The sequence below is a fragment of the Manacus candei genome, unplaced genomic scaffold, assembly GCF_025592945.1.
Source record: "Manacus candei isolate 608988 ecotype Guabito, Panama unplaced genomic scaffold, ASM2559294v1 h1tg000103l, whole genome shotgun sequence".
NCBI classification, from domain to species: Eukaryota; Metazoa; Chordata; class Aves; order Passeriformes; family Pipridae; genus Manacus; species Manacus candei.
In genome coordinates this window covers 155,118-178,721 of record NW_026138151.1, presented here as the reverse complement: position 1 = coordinate 178,721, position 23,604 = coordinate 155,118, and the positions used below count along the sequence as shown (strand labels likewise).

Genomic DNA, 23,604 nt, shown 5'->3' with positions numbered 1-23,604 from the left:
GGACTGGGGCACTGACTGGAAAATGTTGCTGTAGACCCTGGGATAGGCACTCTGAGGAAGACAGAATTAAGGCTGTTTATACATATTCTGCACTGCCCCTTTTGCAGAGGGGTGGATCTCACAGAACCACAGTCGATGACTGAATTACCTCTTTATTCAGTTTAATTTCACCCAACCATAATTGGGATAGTTTGAAAGCCAAGTATTAAGTCTCAGACTCAGTAAGTGCCTCCTGCATGGGCACTTAAATCCATGTGAGCCAAGGACTTCCCTTGGGCTTTTGTGTTGTCATCACAGGGGGAAAAAAAGAGCACTATTATATTTATTTAACAAAATTCTTCATCTCCTGGGAAGCTTTCTTGTATAGCACCTATGCAGATAACTTTGTATGGCTGCCTTTCAGGGTTAAATAATTACTAAAAAAGGCTTAACCTAAACTCATCAAACCTAATCCCACCCGTGTCTATACACAAGTGTAAATTTGCTGCTCGTGTGTATGAGGGTTTTTTAAATAACAAATATTTGTAGGTTGAGAATGAATTTTGCTGCAGGGCAGTGTGCTGAGCACAGAGCTTGATCTCCTGCTTCCATACACTGGGATTGCTCAACAGCAAATATTTGCAGGGCTGGCTGTGTTATTTTTCAGGCTGAAAACCCTGGGTCTCATTCCCTCAGATCTGGGCTTTGCTGGTGCCACTCCTCCCGCTCAGGAAAAGGTTTCTTTCGTTTTCAGGAGACCGTGTCAGTGTTAACAGTCTGAGAAATTCTAATGGGAGTGAAGAATCTAAAGCCTTTTTTTTAGGAATGCTCAAGGCTGTTATTGATTTCAAGGCTTCAGTCTGGGGGTTATGATATAAGAGTCAAATTCCCAGAGAGCTGCCAGTGCTGGGCAAAACAAGGATGTGGAGTCAACTCATCAGGTAATTCCATGGGTGCTGAGCTGTTTGTTATTTGATTGCAGCCTCTCTGTTTGGGTTTCCTCCCTGTAAAATAACTGTTTTGTTACCTTTTTCCCGTTTTTTGCCTTTGTCAGCTAAGACAACCATCACCACATTCTGGGTTTGTCTCCTATTATGCCTTGGCTGGATCCTATAGAAACTTCACCAATTAATAATGAATACCTTTGTGGCTGTATGCCTGGTTTCCCCTTTTGCAGTTTTATCACACTTATATGTGAGTTATCTTATTTTTATTGTTATTTTTTTATGCTGAGGACAATAAAAACAGTAGGTAGAGAAAGCCAGATTGACAGTGCATTTGCAGGGTTTTATTAGAATTGTACTGTTAGTAAAACCATTTTCTTAGCCCTGCAATTCACTCCCACCCACATAGTAACTGTGGCTTTTCTGCTGTTGCCTCTTGATTGGGCTGCTTCGAAAGTACTTGATGTTTACTGACTGCTGTGTTGAATAATTTATTGAATGATTATTAGACTGGATGTAATAAAGTCAATGTTGATTTACCATTCCCTTAGCATAATGTGGTAAATGATCACTGGGTTTACTGTGTCAAGAGATGCTCAGAATCACAGTTCTGAACTGAAATGCTGACTTGGTGGGAAACTATGTTTTAAATTTATAGTATATTAAGAGGTTTGCTAATTTTTACTCACTTTTGAATGGTTTGAGTTATTTGGGAAAAGTGCTATCAACAGCTGGAAAACGGTATCGTGAATAATTTATTTGACAATAGCAAAAAAAAAAGTCAAATAAATAATTCAGCAAATATTTCTCAACCAGCACTACTGATGTCAAGCTCCGGAGGGATGGATCAATTTTTTTAAAATAACTTTATTACATGATTAGCAGACTCATTTTTGGGTGATTTTTCTTGCCGGTTGGTTCACTTCTTACACTGATTCCAGAAGAAAAATGACTTTTCAGCCAACCCATCGCTGAATTTTTAATAGTAAGATGACAATGAATGAAATTAAATTTTAATGTACTGCTGTATGTATCACCCTATCTTGATCTATCAATGGTGATTAACGATCTTTGCTGTAACAGTGTGATAGCTTCTACAGATATTGGCTTTTTAGAATGCCCTCTCTGACCCTGGGGGCATCCAAGCCCCAAGCCTCACTTTCCTGTCTGAAACATTCCTTTTTATTTATTTGTTTGGGTTGGAAGCAGGGGCTGAAGTGTAGAGCATGGATCCAGTAGTTCCCTGACAGGTATTGCACCACATTGTTTGGGTTTGGTTTAATGAAGTTCAAACTTTTTTGGGTAAACTCAGACATTTTATTTTCAGCTGCAAAGGAGGGGTGGGAATCCTGCTAGCCTTGCCAGCCAGATTCACACCCACTCCATGGATATGGGAGATCAGGCATTGGATATGTTGAGCTCCCACTCTGGAGCTGAGCCAGCTCCTCTGCTGGTGAAAGGCAATATCATGCTGTTATACTTGTTTAAGCCTGTTATGTTTAATGTCAATTCTTGCAATATTTGATATTTTTTTTACCTTAAATCCTGGTTGTAGGGATAAAACAGTCCATGGAAATTCTGCTGTTGTTATCCTGTATGGAGGTTTTTTTGCAAAACAGCTGAAAAAGGTTAATTGATGGCACTCTGGCTCAGGAACCAGAAGGAAAAGTCAATTGGACACATTAAAATAAAGAATGTCTCTTTGCCTGTAAAAGAGACAAAAATAAGATTATTTTGAGGGCTTTTAGGTTATGGTTGTGATATATGTGAGACTGGTAAAAGAACAACCCAGAGACACAAAGCTCCCAAAACATCCACAGTGGAATGTTTTCCTTAGCCTTGTCTTCCCATATTGTATCAGAGGGTTCAGATCTTGCCCAATGGAAGCCAAAATGTTTGTGTGCTTTGTTTCAGAGCAGAACTGCACAGAAAACCCAAAGGCAGCACGTTTTGATTGCTGCACTTAAAGAAAAAAATGCACAAAAAAAAAAATAAACACGTAAATTAAATGTGGATGTGAAGTTTTACACCCATGACATCTCTTGCAGGGGGGATTTTTAAATTACCACTGGCTGAACTGGAAGAAGTCATCAACACTTCCAAAGCAATGGCTTGTTGTGTGGTAATGAGCACCAAAGAAAAGCCCAAATCAATCAGCCCACCAAAGCACACAGTGTTCTTTCTCATTCCCTTCTTTTTATGCCTCAGGTGTCAGCATTATGGTCTCCTTGTCAAGGATCCCACATTTTTTACTTGCACATCCCATACACGTAATTTTTAGGATGCTCTCAAACATGCCAAGCAGAAGCAGTTTATTGCATTGCAAGTACCTGTTTATTCAGAGGAGATGTGATCTCTGTCTCTCTGGTAAATGTGGAGAGGAATGCAAATGTTCCCCCTCTGCCACAACAGTTTGACTCTCGTGTAAAGGCTTCTTAAAACAAACAAAAAAACCCTCAGAAATAAAAGTATTCTCTCCCTGAAATCAGAGTTTTGGATCATTTCAAGGACCAGTGGCTGACTACCCATAGAAATATCCTTGTTGTAGCAAGCACCCTTAACTTTAACAGAAAAGCCCCAAATATTTTTATGTGACTGAACTCCACTGATGGATATTATTTGCTAAAATTTCTCCATTTATGCTTTTTACCTGTATTTTCTGAAAGGTGATTTTTTAATCTTATTTCTCTGTTGGAAGATTTCAGTTGCTGAATTGGCAAGGAAGGCTGTGAATTTGGGACACAGACCCACGGGACTTGCACATGGGAGGATCGTCCCAGTAAATGATGAGTAAAGTAATTAAACAGAAGTTCCTGACCTGGTGCTGACAGCCAGGGTCTGATCATAGGTCGTGCAATACTTTCACACTTTTTTAATACATCTTAGGTAGCAGTAATGAGATTCTTATTGATTTTTGTGGTGCTTTGTAATTTTGTCTTTTGGAGGTGTTTTAGTATTTCTAAGAGGAACTAGTTCAAATAATTTCTCTCAGAATTGCATTTGGTAGCAAAGTGGAGGTTTTTTGCTACAAGAAGTGCTTCATTAAAATACCTGCTTTGAAGGAGAAATTAAAAGAAAGATTTCTGTGCCTTTGGGGTTCCTGTAGTTGTGCCATATGGGAGCTGTTGTTCATAAATACAAGGACCGTGCTCTACTTCTGTCTCCACATCTTTTCCACTACCTTTCACTCCCTCCTTTGTTTTAATCTGTGCTGATCACTTCACTCCTTTTCTCCTAATCTCCAGCACACCTGGAAAAGATAGAGTTGTTTGCCTTTTCTGGCAGTTTTGGTTGGTTTGTGGCACTGTGCCCCACAGTCCCTCACTGCAGTGGTCCCTCACTGCTGCTCCAGGACACATCCTGGGGACAGCCCCAGTTCTGCAGAGCTGCTGACTGGGAGGAGCAGCCACCAAGGCAATAATGCAGAAAGGCACCCAGAATAGAACCACAAACCCAGGGTTCATTGTATGAAGATTCAATTAGCTCTTTAAACACAGCAACTGTGATAGAACATGCTGTACAAACCAGGCTCACTGCCAGGTATTTATAGGCAATGCCTTGCCCATTCCTGCTCATACAATTAAGGTAACTGAGATTCAATAGCCACAGCTGCATAAAGCAGCTTTCTGATCCTACCTAGGTCAGCATGAAATAAGACTTCATTCAGTGCTAGTTTAGAAATCGTGCTCTTTTTTTTTTTTTTTTCTTTTTCCCCCCTGAAATGAAGAAATGAGGAATTGAACACAATGTGTTCCATTCTGGAAACACAGAGGCTCGTTTTAAATTCCATCCAGGAGAGAAAGAACTCAGTGTATCCATTAAAATCCAAACCTTATAGATGATCAGATTAACCTCTTCAAGCAGTAGCTTTGGGTAAAGCACTGGATTTAGCCAGCATGATAGAAATCTCTGAGCATTTTGGGAAGAGTCCCAAACTGGGGCTGTTGTCATAACTGGTCTTCATAAAAATATGTGCTTAGTTTTAGCTCTTTTCCCACATCAGCTGGGAAAACTGCTGGGGTTTGGGCACATTCTGGGATTCTCTAATCAGCAGCTGAAATGGGTCCCCTTTTCTAGTGGCACTCTCCAACATAAATGGCTTTTGACACTTCAGTGCTGTGCCAGTCTTTCTCTCCTTGAGGATTATCCCATGGAAAGAAATTCTGCTCTTTCCTTTCCCCTCCACACAAACACTGGAGATCAGTTCAGCAGTCAGTGCTTCAGAAGTAAAACACTGGCATTCCTGGTGTCCCCTGGATTTCTGCACTCAGAAATTCTGCTTTCCTCAACAACTTTACAGTAAATTGAGTCTTTTCTTGTTTCTGTCTTCTGTTGCTTTCCATACAGCAGCTGGTTTTATAAAAAACAAGCTTTGTGGGAATTGCATCAATGAGCCCCATTCCAGTTTTTCCCCCTTTACATTTCTGTTTTATGCCATTCACTTGCCATGTAACCTTAGGAAGGACAGCAAGCAAAGCCAAAGTAGCAGTGGTAAGGTGCCAGTACCCCCAGTGTTGCCAGAATATCACATCTAGTAACTCTTTGTTCTTCTCTAATGTTTTCTACTCGAGGGTCCTGGCAGGATTGGCCAATATTAAATAATCCAGTTTTGTAACTCTCCTCTATCACAACAAGCTCAATTATCTATAATTCCTGGTTTCTCAAAGGACAAAAGGAGCTTCACACAGACATTCACAGCAAGGTAGCAGTACAGCCAAAAATTAATTCCAAGTTTTCCAGTCCCCTGCTCCCTGCTGCCCTTGTTCATGGACCCCATCCCGAGCTTTGACCTTTCTTCCATGCCTCTCTCTTTAAAAAGCACAAAATACTTTTGATGCAGTGGTTTCCTGTTTCAAGGAGTGATTCCCTTTAGATTTGTTCAGGTGCTGCTTTACCAGGGAGGAAATACAAAGTGCTTGTTAAAGGGAGAGCCTCGGAGTCAGTTTAGGCTGGAGTTTTAGCCTTTGCTTTGCCTTGATTTGGTTCTGTTTCTCCACCTGTAAAATGGAGCAGTGCATAGTGATCTGTGTCACAGAGTGTTACTAAGCCACTTGAATTTGTGGGAAATACCCTGAAATCTTAAGACAAGTGGAAATGATTAATTCATTATTAAATCCATCATCCCACTAAATCCTCTCTTCGAAGGAGCCTTAATCCAATGTTTTATTAATATAAAAGCAATTATATTACTGGCTTATCAGTTATGTGAACAGAACATTTCTTTTCCTCTCTTTCTTGCAGTGCTGATGGTCCTTCCTCTGAAATCATGCAGATTGATTTTGAGATTGAAGACTTAACTGACCCACCTGAGACCCAGCTCATCACATGGCAGGTAGAATATCCAGGAGACACAACATCCGATCTCGGAATCTCCAAGATCTATGTAAGCCAGAAGGATCTGGTAGGAGTTCTCCCCCTGGCTATGGTAAGAAGTTGTTTGGCATTCTGCAAGTTTTTCCATGTTGCTTTCCAGCTCTGGTGTCTGCCAGATGCAAAAGGGGAGGGAGGGACAGAAAGTTTCAGCGCCTCGAGAAGCAGATTCTGACTTCGGAAGTTTGCTTTGTTCGGTGGTGAAACCACCTGAGGGGAGGCCACAGCTTCCCATGGAGGGCTGAGTCATGTTCCTTCACTGATACAGCAGCTTGCTGGAGGCAGAAGCTGAGTTCATGGCATTCCCTGTGCTCAGGGCTGGCTCTGGATGCAGGCAGTGGTGTGCTTGGACACTCAGTGCAATGTGCTTCGTGTCTGACTTGAATCACGAGTACTCCCACACCTGGTCTGCACGTTCTGAATGACAGCTTTCCCAGTGTCTGAATTCTGACTCCATATCCACTGATATGAGAGAAGGAAAAAAAAAATGAATAGCATGATTTCTGAGTAATTTTTAATTACCTGGGGAACACAAAACACAGTGGTTAGCCAGCTGTCTGTTCTACATAAATACCTTCAAAGAGTTTGCCCCATGGTGCAAACTACAGGGCTGGAAAAACACCCGATCCTTTAGCCTTGTTCTTACCTAAAAAAACTGTTAGATACCCAAATTCCAAGTACAAACAGAAATTCTGTGCATTTTTTCTTCTGTCTCCCTTTCTTCATCAAGGATGGGGTATACTTGTCTAAGGTCTAGCTGTGCCCCATTTTTGTTCTTGGACAATCTGTTAGAAAAATATTAACTTAAACTGAAAAATCAATCTCAGAGCATTTAAAAAAATGTAACCTGGATGTTTGTCTAGTGATAGCCCGTTAATTCAGGTCTGAGATGGGACCCTGATGTGCAGGGTTAGGACTGTAGAGATGATCTGATCTACATAATCTGAGATGTTGGGATTTTTTATTCACTCCATATTTAATCGAGAAGACAAAAGATTTTTTTTCCTAGTGGTTCCAACAGTGGCAGAGAAGCAGAGTTCTTCTCATACATGCCCATGATTGCTTTATTATCAAGTGATATATTGGCAAAAAATAGCTCCTAAGAACAAAAATAGATTTCTCCTGGCAGTTATTACAAATCAACTCACTCTCTTAATTTCCATTAAAGATGAAAAAAAGCCCATTTTCCAGAAGCACAAAATTCTGTGCTCAAAGGTTTCGTGAAGTCTATAAAGTTATAAAGGAGGTGGCTTTTTGCAAGGCAACAGGTGTTGGGATAATGGGTAAGAGAGAAAGCAAAGATAAATGTCAGGGAGTTACTGACACAGACTGGGAATAGTTTTAACCTTCTTTGCATTAACTGGAGTGTCAGGGAAGAAACTCTGGGGTATCACAAATCTCTAAATCTTTGTGGTCCTTTCCTTTGTTCTTAGGAAATGATGATTCAGGTGCAGACCTTTCAAGATGTCTAACTTAGATTAGTTTGGTACTTCAGTTTTCCCCGTGGTCTTTGCAAAGCCAGTTCGTAATTTGCAAATAGAAATTAAAATAAAACATTCTCCTCTTCCATTTGGAAAGAACCACAGTGAAAATAAAGCATTATATTATTTCTCTGGTTTTGGAGACTGGGGGTAATTTGGGTTGGTTTTTTTACTGGTCGTCTTAGAAGAACGTGTAATTTCATTTTTAGAAGGACCAAAGAGAAATGCTCTTGGATATTTCAATTATAGGTTAATCTTTAGAAAGAACAATTTTAATGCTTTCAGATTATGCAGAGCTTTGGTTTTTTTAATAGTCTTGCACATGCCATCTCTGCACCATCTTTGTATTCCATAGTCTTTCCTGCTTGCTGTTATTATGGATTTTTAAATTGCAAAGCAGAAGATTGGCCAATTTAGAGATTTCTGATTATTTTTTTAAGTTATAAAATCCTGCAATGAAAAGACATATATATACATATATATATATATATATATATAGGCATCAGGACACACTGGCAATACCTACCTTCTGCTGAAGTTACTAGGACACTTGCTGCACTCACCTTACCTTTCTCCAATGCGTTTCTTTTATTCTTATGGCATATTAGCATTCCAGCTTTTGAGAACCCTGCAGGGTCCTACACCAGTAAGGGCAGTACAAGTCACACAGGGTGAGATGTTGGTCCCAGAGCTGATAAATTCATTATTAGAGTAGTATGTTAACTTCACTTTGAAAAACCACGTGCAGGATGCTCGGTGTCTGTTCAGAAATTTCTTGAAAAGGTTGTAGGTTCATGACATTCAGCTTTTGATGAATTGTTGTCCCCAGATGTCTTTTAAATCTCTAGATCAGCAAGGTAATACTGGAGTCAGCCTGATATTCCAGGCATTACTGGGTTTAAGGACATGGATGTGGACCAAGTGTTTCAGGTGGGACACAGGAAGCTGCTGAAGGAGCTGGGCAGTTGGATGATGAGCATCCTTGGGTATAAAAACCCTGTGAATCTGGATTGCTTTCCTGAAAAACTCCCCAGCCCTTAGAGGTGACCTGATCTGAATCCCAACTGTAATGGAGTGCCCTGTGTGATCTGCACAACGAGGGAACAGCAGGAAATGTTTTCCTTCCAGAGCAGGAATCCTTGAGTGCTGCACAGTCATGGTAGTGGCTGAGTGAGCCCTGGATTACCTCATACTGATCATTATATTAATGCTTTGGAGTTGGTAATTCAGCTTTCTTGCTGCCCAGAGAATCTCAAACTTGCTGGCAGGCAGGACAACTTGCCTGGCACCGGGACAGGAAGGTTCCACCTGACCAGGGACCAGCAGGACAGGGTCCCTTCAGTCTTTATCAAACTCAGCTCTAATCTAGGGCTTGTTGAGCCCAATATGCCTGTTTTTCCTTTTTACTGAGTACTTTGGGACAGCCTTTCAGTATACTTATAATCTAGTCAGCATCAAACTGAAAAATAACCTTGTTACTTGAGAACTGAAATGGAGAGGAAAAAAAGACGGGATTTGAGACTTGATTAATGGTCCAGTGGTGAGGTTGCAGTCTGCTTGGCACAGACAAGAGCTCCAAAGACAACCTTCCATCCCTCCCAGCCCTTATTTTAGCAGGAAAAGGTGCATGGTGAGCAGTGAATTACCGACCTGTATCAGCTTCCATTGTCTCTCTGGTTTTGGCCCATTATTTATTATCCTCAAGCAGTGCAACATCAGCCTCCGAGACATTCAAGTGAGGGTTGAGGCAGAGAGAGGTTTAAATCAAATGCAGAAAAAAACCTCTGAGAAGAGACTCCTGATTTATGACAGGCTTAAAGAGAGTCAGTGACCGAAGCCCAGCTCATTACTTTGCAACAAACAGGTTGCAGTGAAGGCAAAGAATTATTCCCTCTCATCTGACCCTGTCGAGGAGCCCCAACGTGACGAGCTGTCCCTACACTCAGCCCTGTTCCTGCACAGCAAAAACTGCTGTGGTGCAGATCAAACTGACCTATTTTTAAGCTGCAGGTGGAGGTGGTTTAAACAAACTTGGGTGAGCTGTTGGGTGAGCCCAATATCCTTCATCTCATGGAGGTCAGTGACCTCCAGGAAAGGATAGTGTTGGAGCAAAATAACCTTTGAAACCAGTTCAACCACTTTTGCAATGTCACCACAGCTGATACTGTATGAAATAGAAATGGAATATTTATTTTACAAGGTCAGGTTTATAAACTAGCTGTAAAGAGTAAACGTCTTTATTTGTTCAACAGAAACATTTTATAATTCACAGCATGTAACAATCTTCATATTTAAGATGATATTTTGTTAAAAGGTCTATTTTGGTATGTCCTGGCAGTTATCAAAGCAAGGTTAGATCTAAATCCATTCTTCTCTTACAGATGAATGTGCTTTTGTCCTCAGACCTACCAGAGACATTTTGGCTTGTGGGAAGCCATATTTATGGCAGTCATATTAAATAAATTGTATCCAAAACCTAAGCACCAATTTAACATTATACCTTTTAGATAATTTATTGTTTCAGCTTGCTCCTGATGTTCTTTATAAAAATTTAACAGATATGTCGACAGGAAGTAAACTGTTCTACCTACCATCAGCATAAGAAGCTGTATAAATAGACCAGATAAATAAATAAAATCAATTGCTGCAGCAAAGAGGCTATCTATTATATAGGAAGCTTTTCTGTATTAAAATTATTTCTAATAATTACAGGGATCAGCTGTCATGACAATGCCAGTCACTACTGGATTATAAAAACACTTACAGTATTAATGCCTTTATAAATATATGTATCTAAACCATTTAATTTTTAGTTGGTGCTGTTTATGTTCTGTTAGAGACTGGATGTGTCTCTCAGAATTAGCTACCAGAGTTCTCAGTGCTGCACACTAAGTTATAGCCTCACCCTGAAGAACTCTGAAACCAAGCAGAGGAGACTAGTGATAAAAAACTACAGAAAATATTGGTCTCTTCCTACAGAAGAGGGATGGACAGTGTGCTGAAGTTGCTCCTGAAGGCCAGACTGTTTTCTCTTGGGCCAATGGATCTGATTTTGGCTGTGGCTGGCCTGGGTTCTCCTGGCAGTGAGAAGTGCAGGATCCCAAACCCACTGTCCTACTTAACTTCAACGAGTGAATGTTTCTAAAGAATTCCAGTGACAGCTTTATGGAAAAAAAAAAAAAAAAAAGATGTCTGGAGAGTAGATAAAAGCTTTTACCTTCCTAATTCATAGCTTTTAAATTGCAATTACGGTATTCAGCAGGTTTTCAAATATTTAATTAAAATGTTACCCAATTCTGGAAAGGAGCCTTTTTAAATCAAAATGATTAGTGAATCACAGATGAAATCTACTCATAAGAAAGGGAGAAACCTCTGGATCATTTTGATATTGCCAGCAACCATTTTCTTTTCAGAACTATATCCTATTGCTTCCTGAAATTAGATAGATCAAGGTCTCAGAATTTTCTATCACAAAACAGACTTGCCATTCTCCCAGTAACATGTCTCAGCACCTACCAGTTCTGATTTTGATTCACCTTTCTTGAAAACAGATATCAAAGGTGAAAACCAGATACCAGATAATTTCTCTTGCTGTTGTTAAATGTTTATGCTCTGGGAATGTTTTTTCTCCATCTCAAATGATACATGCAAGGGTTTAGTTCTAGTTATTGGGGTTTTTTTTGCTTAATTGGTCAGGGATTGTTCTGTACAATGACATACATTTATCCTGAAATTCAATATTATATCCAGACCTTTCTATTGCTCCATTGTTTCAGGCTGAAGATCTCTTACCTGATGGTTGAAATTCTTGCTGTCAGTCCCCATGATTAAACTCTTCACTGTATGTGTATGCATTTAATTCTGTTTCTTTTTCCTGAATCTTTAATTTTATCTGGTCCTTCTGCTCTAGTAGTTCAGACTTCTGTACTGACAATGCCTTCCAAATTGATACCATTAGCAAATTTTAGTGTTAGTCTGTTCCAGGGTCATTATTGACAGCAATTGAAAACAAACAAATAAACAAAACCAACCTGTCCCTGGGTTATTTCTGGGATATTGTGTCAGTCTAATTCAGGAATATTGCTGTATCAGTTCAGAGGAACAGATTGTCTCACTGAGTGTGGGTCTCACAGCTTTGCCTGGATCCAGAAACCTGCTCTCTGGATTAGTTCTCTGTGTTCAGGCAACTTCCACTGGAAGGACTTTGTATTCCCAAACTCGTTAATCAATCTTTATGCAATTCATGAGTCAGATGAGATTCTGTTTCACATCCTGATAACTGAAGTGAGCCTGTACAGCTGACAGAAGAAAATGTTTAATCGAGTTAACACATAAGAATCTTTTATGCTTCAGAAACTAATTGAATTACAGGTATCTGAAGCTACAAGATGTTTTTCCCATATGTAGATGTCCATTATTTATGCATCTTCAGAGCCTGTGGTATTGGCACCTCTGTGTACCCCAGTGATGGCCCAGGCAGCTGAGTAGTCCCCTGGGGTGTGACAGTTCTGATATTCCCAGTCTGTGTCCAAGAAGTGAACATACTCAGTTGCAACGTTTAGGGTTCATTTTCCAATTAGAATTGTCTGCAAAAATGGCTTGGTTTGGTCTTCAACTTCCTGTTATTATTGCTGTCACACAAAACATTGGCCTTCCTCTGGCAATCTCCTATTGTCCCCCCACCAACACAGTGACAGATGTGTGAGTCACGAGCACACAGCATTTGGTTTGTCTACAGAGAATGAAATGAGGAAATAATACAAGCACTTGGCAATCGAGCACGTCTTATCTCCAGAATCCAACAAATGCCATATTCTTTGGATTTTTTTTTCCTTTCCAGAATTAATGACGACCCTGGGGTCCTTAACATTTGAAATAACAAGCAATAGCTCTTCCCCTGCACAATTAGACATTCCATTGACGTGTGGGGCATGCAGTGAAAGAGGAACTGTGCTCATTGCAACATCACACAGACGTTTTGCTGCTTAAATTCCCGAGCAGTGAAAACCAGCACACGGGTCTTTCCCTTTAATCCAGTTCTTGTGCTGCCAGAAGTTACTACAGGCTGATGGAAAAGGGTCTTGATGATGTTGTTGTTGGAGACAGGAGGTTGGAAATGTCGGGTTTGTCTCTGGAGTTGCTGGCTGTAATCACCTGTAACAATAGAAACCAACAGTCACCCAGTTTTTGCCTGAGTGGGGCAATGAGTAATGAGGGCTGGGACTGGCTGCAGGCAGAGCTGCTGACAGCCACACAGTTTGATGGGGAACATTGGAAATTGGGTCCCCTGGAGAGGCAGGAACAAACACAGGGATATTTTTCTCGCGAATTAACGCCCGAGAAAAATGGCTTTGCATAACCACTGCTGTTCTTTCTTAAGTGTGAGTTACATATGTTTTTCCTGATTAGACACGTGCAGTTGAACTGGGTTTGAAACAAGGCCAATCCTTCACCCTGACAGTCTGTTGGTGTTGCTCTGAAGCTGCATGTTGGTAAAAAACACAGAAGGACCAGGAAAACGTGGCGGATCTGAATTTAGAGCAGGTTTCACCGAAACTTATCCCTGCTTTATGTCAATGGATATGAGGTTTGGAAGTCCTGGCCTGTTTTCACACGGCTGTAAAATCATTGGTATGCAAAATGTTGTGCGTTTAAACCAGAAATAATTTGGTGGTGAATCGAATTTCAGAATGATGGTCTCCTAATTATTTTATAATTTGATAATTTCTGTGCAGCCAGTCTCAGCCAGCCAAAAGGGACCTCATTTTCAGTAGACAAGTACTTTGAATGATTTTCAAGTCAGGATGTCTTAAGATGCCTCACTCTCAGTGCCAGAATGAGCAGTATCCACTGAAAATATTGTACCACCTATTTTGGATTGCTTTTCCTGCACCTTTCTATCTTTATGTTAGTCAGGCTCAATCGATATTAAAGAAATTTCAAAAGGGTTTTTTTGTTGAAAAAAAGCCAAACAAGGGATGGTGTTGGCTTGCTTTTATCGAAATACAGTCAGATTGGGTTTATAGAAAACAAATTACTGCCTTCTGTTCCTCTTTTGTTTCATGTCTTGTTTCACTCACAGGATTTCATAACACAACACTGCCATACAGTCCAGTAGCAAATATTGCAAAATGGTCTTTAATGCTGACTGCTAAGTTATTTTCTCTGAAATACAAAAGGTCACAGAAAGTTTTCTCCCGTGCTCAGATTTGGCACATCAAGGGCCAGAATTTACCTTGATTTAAGACCATTCCTTCAAATAGTTGTTAACTGAGGTGGCATTGTACCCCCCTCCTCTTGGTGGGAATCTTTCTAAAGAGTTGTCAGAGCCCCAGAGCAGCTGAGGTCAAAGGCAGCTCCAGCTGTTAATTGGTCCCACGTCCTGTTCAGAGAGATGGTTGCTCTGGGCTTTTTCCACTTGAGATTTGTACACCTCCAAAGATGGAGATCCACAATCTCTCTGGGAAAACTGCCTCAGCATTTGATCATCTTCATAGTAACATTTTTTCCTGTGTCTGAACAGAATTTCCCATGTTCTAACTCTTGTCCTGCACCTCTCGTTCTGTTGCCATAGAAGCCTGGACCAGTCTGGCTTCATCTTCCCTGTGTCCTCTGACCTGGTAGCTGTAGAAAGTAATAAGTTCTGCCATTTCCATCTCTTCTGAAGGCTGAGCAGGCCCAGCTCTCTCTGCTCCAGCCCTGGCCAGCTCAGCCTGGTGGCCCTGCTCTGGCCTGGCGCCAGTGCATCGATATCCTTGGCTTCAGCTGCGGTCTCTGCTGGCTTCCCACCTCTTAATTGATGTGGTTATGAAAAGATTTTTCCCTTTTGGCATAATGAAGGGGATGCTGCCTTAATTGGTTCCCTTCAGATTAGTGATTTGAATAGAACACTGCTGAAAAAGAAGCAGAGTATTTCTCCCTGCTGAACCAGATCATCACCACTGTGGTGCTGCTGGAGCAGAGCAGGCAGGTATCACTCTTTTCAGCTTCCTGACATTATTTTTAGATGTGTTCTGTGATTTTTGAGGTACCATTTGGGGGTCAGGGGCATTCCTTTTTTTTTCTTTTTTTTTTTTTTTTTAATTTCTTCTGAGTATTTAAGCTTTCGAAATTATTTATTTACGAGCCATGAAAATCTCCCCAAAATGGATTTTAACAAGTGTGTAATTGGATAATTTGACAACTGGTAAGCTGAAGCCCCAGAGATCAGGAATTACACTTCACCGCAGAATAGTCGTTCTTCATGTAGAATTAATTAGATTTCCTCTAGATTACAAGTAGTAAGAAGAGTAGTCAATTAAGAGAATTATTCTCTGACTTTTCCATCCTTCTTTTAATTGCCAGCCACTGGTATTAAGAATCCCTTTTCCTGTGTGAGATGTGCTCAGAGGCAGGATACCAGAAAGAGGATGAGGGACAATGGATTAAACCCAGGATTGAGAAGAACTGACCCCAGGCTTTGTGTGCAGCTTTGACTCACCTTCTGAGGGACTGCTTATCCATTGAGCCCAAGAGCTGCTGGGTCCATGGTGAGGCAGACAGCAAAACAAGGACAGGTTCTGAGCAGTTGAGGGTAATGTTTGGCAGCAGCATTGCTAAGTCAAGCACATCTACTCCTCCCCCAGCCCACTCCCAGCTGGGGTAGCACAAATGCCTGTGGAGCTGCTGCAGAGCTGGGCTGAAAATAACCATTCTTTTGGGTTTTTTTGGTCATTCTGAACCCACCTTGGTTCACCTACCCATACTAAAGGAACAGTGGCATGACCGGGGAGGTGTTAAAATAGTGTTGGCAGAAGCCACCTGAGGCAGGATGGCTCTGGCAGGGACAGCTTTGGGAGCAAAGAGTGGCAATGGCCTAAAAGATCTGGAGGGAGCTTAAAGCTTTGTCATGCATGGACATGGACAGGGCATGGACAGCAGAACAGGGTGGGAATTGGCTTTGCATGAGAGGCCCAGGGCATAGGCAATGGAGGGGTTTCCTTGGTGGCTTTGAGTTGCCATAGGGCCACTAAAGGTAACTAAATTTGACCATCTGGATTTGTGTGCAGGGTGTTCCAGATCCTGGAAGCAAATGTTCAAGGAGATCTTTGGTCTCGTGCCTCCTTTCTCCTCTCTTTCCCCCTGGCTGTCAGATGGCTTTCTGTGTGGGACAGCAAACAGCACAGGAGGGCTTGCAGGGGGGAACAGTTTTGTTTAGACAGGAAGGGAGAAAGCAGAGCAGACAACTGTGATTCAGATGGATGTCTGAGTCATACACCATTCCTCCTGAGGCTCCTCCTGGTATCAGGCACCTTACACTGTGCCTGGGGAGGAATTTAGTCCGTGGACTGTGCAGAGGTATATTTTTAGGTGGTACTAAGTGTTGTCAGGAGGAGCAGCACGAACACAGGGCCTCCAGAAGAGTGGTCCTGCTCACCTTGGAAAAAGGACAGTAGAGACTTGCCTGAAGGTAGATGACATGGACCCAAATCACCCAGAATTAGGATCTCAGAATTTAATGTTTACTGAATGCAGAGAAGAAAAAAAAAAATCTGTAAGGGAACATTTGTTTCATTTTTATTGTGACCTTTGAAGGAGGGATGAGGAAAAAGTAAAATAGGAAATCTGTGTAGCTGAGATTTTGGAGTACCTAATGTTGTTTTATAATCACTGATGTCATTTGCAATTGTGAGGAGACTGAAAAAACCCCAACAACATCAAAATGTGAAAAGTGTTCATTTAAAAAAGCTTGACATTTAAAGAGATTAAATTATAGGCATGTAAGAAATGTAAATGTGAAATAAAAAAAAAAAAAAATCTGTTTTTTTTTTTTCATACCACTTACTAGTAGCTCTATCATAAAATAACAGAATCGCTACCCCGAAGTGGGATTCAGCAAAATTACTACCCTGGAGATACAGTAGTTACAGTTCAAAGTGACTTTTTTTCTGCAATGCTAAACTTCTGTTTCCTAAACTGATCAGCTCCAAACAGAGTGAAAGTATTTAAACCACTCTATGCATTCCACGAAAATCAGTCCTCACAATTTGAAAATAGGTTGCAGGACTTTCAAAGGTTCCAACCAACAGTAAAAACCAATAGTTGTTAACATACATAGAAAAGTAGTGCAGTTGCATGAAGAACAGCAATTCACTACAGTGCTAAGACTTTTCATTGTAATACATCCTAAAAATTCCGAATTCTGCTTGTAATATTTGTGAGGCAAATTATCTTTGAATTTAAAAATAATTCTCCCTGTTTCACTGGAATAAAGGTGTGTTGTTTTCACATATGTATTTTCTCTTTGATCTGATAAAGCTGTCAAAAAGTAGAGTTAAGTTTCCTTGTCATAACTGGGTACAAACTATGTATAGAGCTCTTTGCTGATAAGGTGATAACAGGAACCACTAAAAAAAGTAAAAAGCTTAGACATGAGGGGAAAAACAAAGCATTTCAACATTTAAAACAGAGAGGAAAAAACCTGAACATATGTAAAAATATGTAAAAGTATACATCTAATTTTGTCATCAAGAGGACCAGAAAAGAACAGATCTGTATTGCAGCTGGCAGCCAAGAAAACCAAAGCTCTCCTACTCTGAGGACTTGTTTGAGCAGATGCAGTAAAAGCCAGTGTCAAGTTTTATAGTTCATGGATGTGTTCTGTGGTCTGTCAGATGTTTTATTAATTTCTTATTGTAAAAAACTTAAATTTTTTAAACTTAGCTTTCTAAAGGAATTCTCAGCTTTCTGTCTGCCCCAGCCCCCCTTGGCTTCTATAGCATGAGTGGAAGGTCTTAAGGAGGAAGAAAAAGCACAGTTCCAGTTATCTTCATTTCTAATGGACCTTTTCCATATTAAACTGCGAAGATGCACATAAAGAAGGAGAAAGTGTATTATTGGTGTTTAGCCAGAACATAGATGGACTATTCTGTGAGTCTGAAGATTGTTCCTTTCCTTACTTCTGTCTTCCTTTCCATGTGTCTCCACAGCCTTATTAAATATCATGCTTTCTGTGGCTGCTTTAAATATATTATTCATGTACAGTGTCCATAACAGCGTGGCTCTGGTTTCACTTGGATGTGCTGGGTTACAATATAATGCTAAGAATTATATATGAGCAGGCTGGAGTAATGGAGATTGTCTGCCTGCTCAGTTTTGCAAGGGGGCTTGAAGAAGCAATTTAGGACACTGTAATTATGGGACCTGGGGAAGAGAACGTGGTGCTGGGACCTGGAACAACAAACTTATATGTGGAGGGGGGAAAAAAACCAAACCCTTCAGTTCTTGAAAACAGCTCAGCTTTTTCTCACTGCCTGGCATGGAGAAGTGGCAATATCCAGCCTGATAATTTTTCTGTGGTTTGCTTTTAAGAAGCTCTGATGGGCCTTGTCCTGGTCCCCACAGGGCTGTCCTGTGTTGGCTGCTGCTGTCTGTGCTGTGGGAGGTGAACCTAACATGATCAGTGGTCAGGCAGGAATTGCACCTTTTTAATTTCAGGAAAAAGAACTGCCAAGTTAGCCTGGGTTTGTGACATTTCTATTAAAAGCACAGTAAGATATGAAAGGAGAAAGGGTTTCCAGGTGGACAAAGTGATTCTTCTTCCAGGAGAAACTCAGCCCAATTACTGGAGGCAGAGGGAAGCAGTGGTTCTGCAGCACAGATCAAAATGCCCATTTCAACCATCCCAGCAGCTGAGAAAGAGGTTGAGTCTTATAGAAACTGAAGTTTCATCAATGTTTGGAACTGTAAGTCATAAAGAACTGGGCTAGTAACTGGAAAAGATTGAGAAATTCCTGCACAAAATATTTCCCTTTCAGTTCCATGCATCCCAATAATCCAGATTAACAATCTAGGAGGAAGCATCATCAGGGATCTCTTAGGAGATTGAGAAGGCAGATTTCACTGCCTTGTACATGTCTCTAATGGTTTCTCATAGTCCAGAAGACTTCAAAGATTGAGGTAAGAGGATATGGTTTTCTGTTTCTCTTGATAGAATTGCCCAGGGACATCAGTGGAGAGCACAATATGTGGAGAAGCTCGGAAAATTCTAGAGTAAGGGAAGAACTGAAATTGTTTTTCTTGCATTTGCCGTTTATCAGGGGCACTGAGGTTTCTCTCTGGAGCTCTCTCACCTTTCCCTGCCCTTTTACAAGCAGAGTCTGAATAAAAACAGAAGCCAGTGCTCTTCTGGAGACCTTGAGAGCTGACCTGATTTCGTCACTGTAGTAAATTCCCTCTGGGCGTTGTGCAAGGCTTTGTCTGCCTTTGCACTGCCAGCAAACCATCCCTTCATATGTTTGCTGCCTTGAGTGGACCCGTGTGACCACATAAACAGCTGGGCAGTTTTCACCTCTGCAACATCTGGCTGGCCCAGATGTGCCCTTGCCCTGTGAGACCTGGGTGTGATCCAGAACCATCAGAACAAAAAACCACCCCCTCTGCCATCTCAGGTGTAGAGCAGGTGGTGCTGCTCTGATCATGTGCTCCTTTTCTATTTATATCCTTTCGAGATTTACAGATTTTCTTTTTTCTTTTCCTTTTAGAGTGTCCAGTGTGGAGGCACTTTAAATTTCAATGAGTTTGTCACAGTGTTTTGGTTCTCCAGCCAGTAAGGGCTTCATTGAGCAGATCTTAATTGCAACAATTCTTGCTGCTGATGCCTGAAGGCAGTTAGTAAACATGAGTCGTGACAATAAAAGACTTAACAACCAGCCAAATTAGTAGTAAACCAGTAGCACATTGTGGTGAGATGTCTGTAGATACAAGGGCTGTTTGTTTATGTCTATTGGACAATCTTGGAGAAAGTAACAAAAAATTTCTCTTGGTAACAATAGGTACAGAGTCAGAAGAAGGTGGTTTTAATTCCTCCTCTGACACTGGCTTTCTGAGTGTGTGTGTCTGAGTAATTCTGACTCAACACAGTCATTTCTAAGCCCAGCTGACCTTTCTGTGCATCCCCCTCCACACTTGTGGAAGGATACCTGGGGGGCTTGTCCCTCTCTTCTGAAGCAGAACAGGTTTTAGTCAAATAACATTTGCCAAACAGTTTGAATTCCTCCAGTAGAAATTTCACAGTGGCTGAAAACTGGGAGAATTTGGATGCTCTGATAAACTGAATACACTAATTGTCTTCACTTCATACCTGTCTTCCCACTGCCCTCTGCTGGGAAGCTTATCCAGCCTTCCTGTGGAGAGAATTTCATCACTTTACACCTGTGAACATCTTCTTGGTCACTTTTATTTCACTTCTCTGTTTGGCAGCATCCCTGATAGAGGAAAGGGCACCCGGTCATGCCCTTTTAAAAGTCACTACCTGCACTAGAAAATGTGTATTTGCAAAATTCCTTTAGTAATGATAATTAATGCACAGCAAGGACATGGGGTGGTAGCAAGGAAAAGGAAGGGTGGGGATGCAACAGTGGCTGAAGTGTATTCTTTTAGCAAACTGACATTTAGAAATATCTGCCACTGGCTCTTATCTTCTCTCTCTTTTTTTTTTAATATCTTAAATGGATTAATCAAGAGTTGCTGTGTGGAAAAACAGCTTGGAGAAAGCATTTAACTTATTTTCTGTTTTAAAAAGTCTTAGTGTTAAGAAACATTGAAGATTACTTGTAGTAAGTGCTTAGAGGAACTTAGAACCTAATGTTCAGTTCATTCACTGACTGCAGTAGAGCACCAGCCCCCTCCCTCCAAATGCCCACCCAGGGTGGGGGGCCCTGAGCTGAGTTTCACGTTCCTCTTTCCCATTTAGACAAAGAAACACTTCAGAAATCTGTCCTCATTTTGCTGGCTGGGTAGAAAAAGCTTGCTGTGATTTTTGGGGTTCCCCTGGACGTTGGTTAAAGACAGGCTGATGGTACCCAACCCCACGGAAGGTGTTAGACCAGGAGCTTTGGTTTGGGCTGTTGTTTCATGTTTCCCTTCAGGCATCTGACAAATAACTTCAAATGTCAACCTAAGAATCACTGCTGTGGAAAACAAGTGTTAGTCCAGCTGAACCTGAACTGAGCACTTTACCTGTCACTGGGCCTTTGAAGGCCCTGAAAGAAAACTCTGTTAATGGGCTCTGGTTGGTTTTGTTTAAGGAAAGACAGATCTCTCCATGGCCAAAGAGCAGCTTTTGTTTTGTTGCCTCTCTTTATGTCTGTCTGATTCTCTTTCCATACCCATTCTCTGCCTTTTGGTCTAAACTCAGGAGAGGAAGCCAAAGTGAACATTTCACACCTTGCCTGCATAAGCGGTTCATATTTTTGGAAAAATCCCCACCATTGAGCAAAAGTAATTATTTATGTAAGAAGAGAAACACAGAAGCTGTGCTGCTATGTGACTGTAATTCTTTATGGCTGCAGAAATCACTTGCAGCTGCCCTCCTGTAAGCTGTTCCCAAGGCATTAGACAAAAGGATTGATTTTCAGAATTCACTGGAAAGAAGTGAAAATGAGTTTATTAATAAAGGTATCAGTACAAGAGCTCTGACTCACAGGCCTATTGACTTCTTCTTCCACCTGAATTTATCTATTGGCAGACCATCAGCTTGCTTTTGGTCCTGCTTATACAAGACATAATCATTCCCATTTCAGGAATGTTTATGTGAAGAAAACGATGCCCTACTTCTGCTCTGGATATTAGTGTAGAAGTGTCTGAAAAGATCATCAGGTGATCTTCAAAATTGTTTGAAAATATTGAAGTTGGTTGTTCTTCCTCTTGTGGGAGTGTCATTTATATTGTTTCTTGCTAGTGGCATTCCACAGGAAAACATGAATTTAGCTTTGAAAGTGTCTGTATTTTTGTTGCATTTGTATTACTATTATTATTTCTAGGACAAAACCGGGAGAAAAAATAGTATTTCATATTTTTCTGAATATGTCTGCAATGCACAAATCCTTGACTTGAGAAAGGTTTGCTTCTGAGTCACAGCTAAAGGAGAAAGGGAATGTGAGGAGGGGAAAGGGAGAGCCAAGGAAAGGCAGGCATTTACCACCTGTTGGTCTCATCCAGGTATATTTAGAGACTGCTAAAGAAAAGGGGATAAAAAGAGACTAGTCTATCTCTATATATGAGTTATTTCTTGGTAGCTCTGACTGTAATTGCTCACCAGAGGCAAAACTCTTGCTGGTGCACTCTCAGTTAAATGCACTATTTACAAGTGAGATGTTTAATACAGCCTCATACAGGTTGAGTTTAACTTCCCTTGCCTGCTAAATATCCCAACATGTGGAAATGTTATTGATTTGTAGGGTGTTTCTTCTCATTTTCTTAAAAATCTGGATCCTCATATGTGTTTTCAGTTACAAAACAAATCCTACTGCACATGGTCCTTTTATAATCAGCCTTAGTTATGTTCTCGGGTCCTTGCAGTCAGCACTGGCAACAGATCATCTGGGATGGGCATTTTGTAGATGAAGTTCCTCTAACAATACCTGTGGGATGTCATTAAAGGGTTACAAATACAGTTTGGCTGCAGAGAATTTGATTAGCAAAACAATGCAGAGCTCAGCCCAGCCAGTCAGGGCTGTCTGGCGTGGGCAGAAGTGAATGCACGTATTGAAGACTCCAGAGGGCATGAACTGTGACCTGAAAACATCCTTATTGTTTAAATATAGACCTCTCTGCATCTTTATTTTATAAAGCAGAAATGAGAGTGTGGAATGTTTCCCTGGAGCATAGCTGGGGAATAGATTGGAGGAGTCAGAGCCTGTGAAATCCATTCCTGGGGTGTATCAATAAATACACTATTCTGTCTCAGGGTTCCTAAATGGACCACAGTGAAAGGCTGCACCAACAAAATCCTGGGTTTATGCAGGCAGAATAGGTAATTACACTCTGCAATGCCTGTTTAAGGGCACAGGTACCCATTTCACAAATACTAATGAGCCTGTGCAAATGCTGGGTGCAAGGAAGGAAAACAGCATCCTTGGAAAATTTATCCCTTTAGACCAAATTCTGTCCTTGAATATGCACACTGAATTTCCATTGTCTTTGATAGGCTGTGCATGAATACCTTCCATAGAACAATTTCATCCTTAGATTCTCCTTTCTTTTCTGCAGCTTCCTGCAGGTTTTCGTTTCCTCTTGGTTTAACTAATCAAAGCATTCCTGCGTTGCTGCATTAAAAGGAATTTTCTGGAGACCATTTACTGCTTATTTTAAAATTATTGTTCTTGGAAATCATTTAAATGAGGTGTCTACCATAATAAAATAAAACTTTGTCTTTTATTCACTGTATCTTTGGCAGATAGCTGATACAATAGCTTTACAAACTGTGCCATGTGTAGTTACAACTGAAAGGAACACTGTGTTTTTCAGAACAGAGACATGGAGAACAATCTGCCTAAAATCTCTAACAATAAGCAGAGGTTCAAATATTAATTTGGGCATCAACCTTTTATCTTTGTTGACCAGGGAGATCTTTGTATTAGGCACTATTCAGCTAATGAGAAGTAGCCTGGTGTGAGTGAAACCAATCAGCTGGAGCCAGGTGGTTGAGGAAAAGAGATTTTTTTAAAGCCAGTGGTATGATTTGATGCCACCCCACCTCCAGCAAGGCTTGAGATCTTGTTAGACTTGTTGAGTTCGATGAATGTTTCCATCAGCAGCTGCTGCCCTCCCACTGCCAGTCCTGGGCTGATGTCAAACCATCTTTCTTGCTCTGTAAGGTGCTCGGGTAAGTGAGCTGGCCTGTCCCTGTCCTCTGTTAAGGGCATAAGAGGGTAAGCAGAAGCCTTCCCTCGGATGGATTAGGCTGAGAAGGAGTTATCTTGCTTTAATTTTGACCTTACTACATGAGATACTCTAATTTTATTTTGCAAAGATGATCATTTCTAATCACCAATTGTCTAAACTCATAA

General features: G+C 40.9%; 1 protein-coding gene across 2 annotated transcripts in view; it reads left to right on the top strand.

Moving 5' to 3' along the window:
• The window catches only part of TMEM132D (transmembrane protein 132D), a 227,781-nt gene that overhangs the window by 133,433 nt on the left and 70,744 nt on the right, over window positions 1-23,604 (top strand). For both annotated transcript variants that reach the window (XM_051769057.1, XM_051769058.1), the window contains exon 4: window positions 6,165-6,348. In XM_051769057.1, coding sequence (XP_051625017.1) covers window positions 6,165-6,348 — 184 coding nt within the window. The remainder of the gene's footprint in view (window positions 1-6,164; window positions 6,349-23,604) is intronic.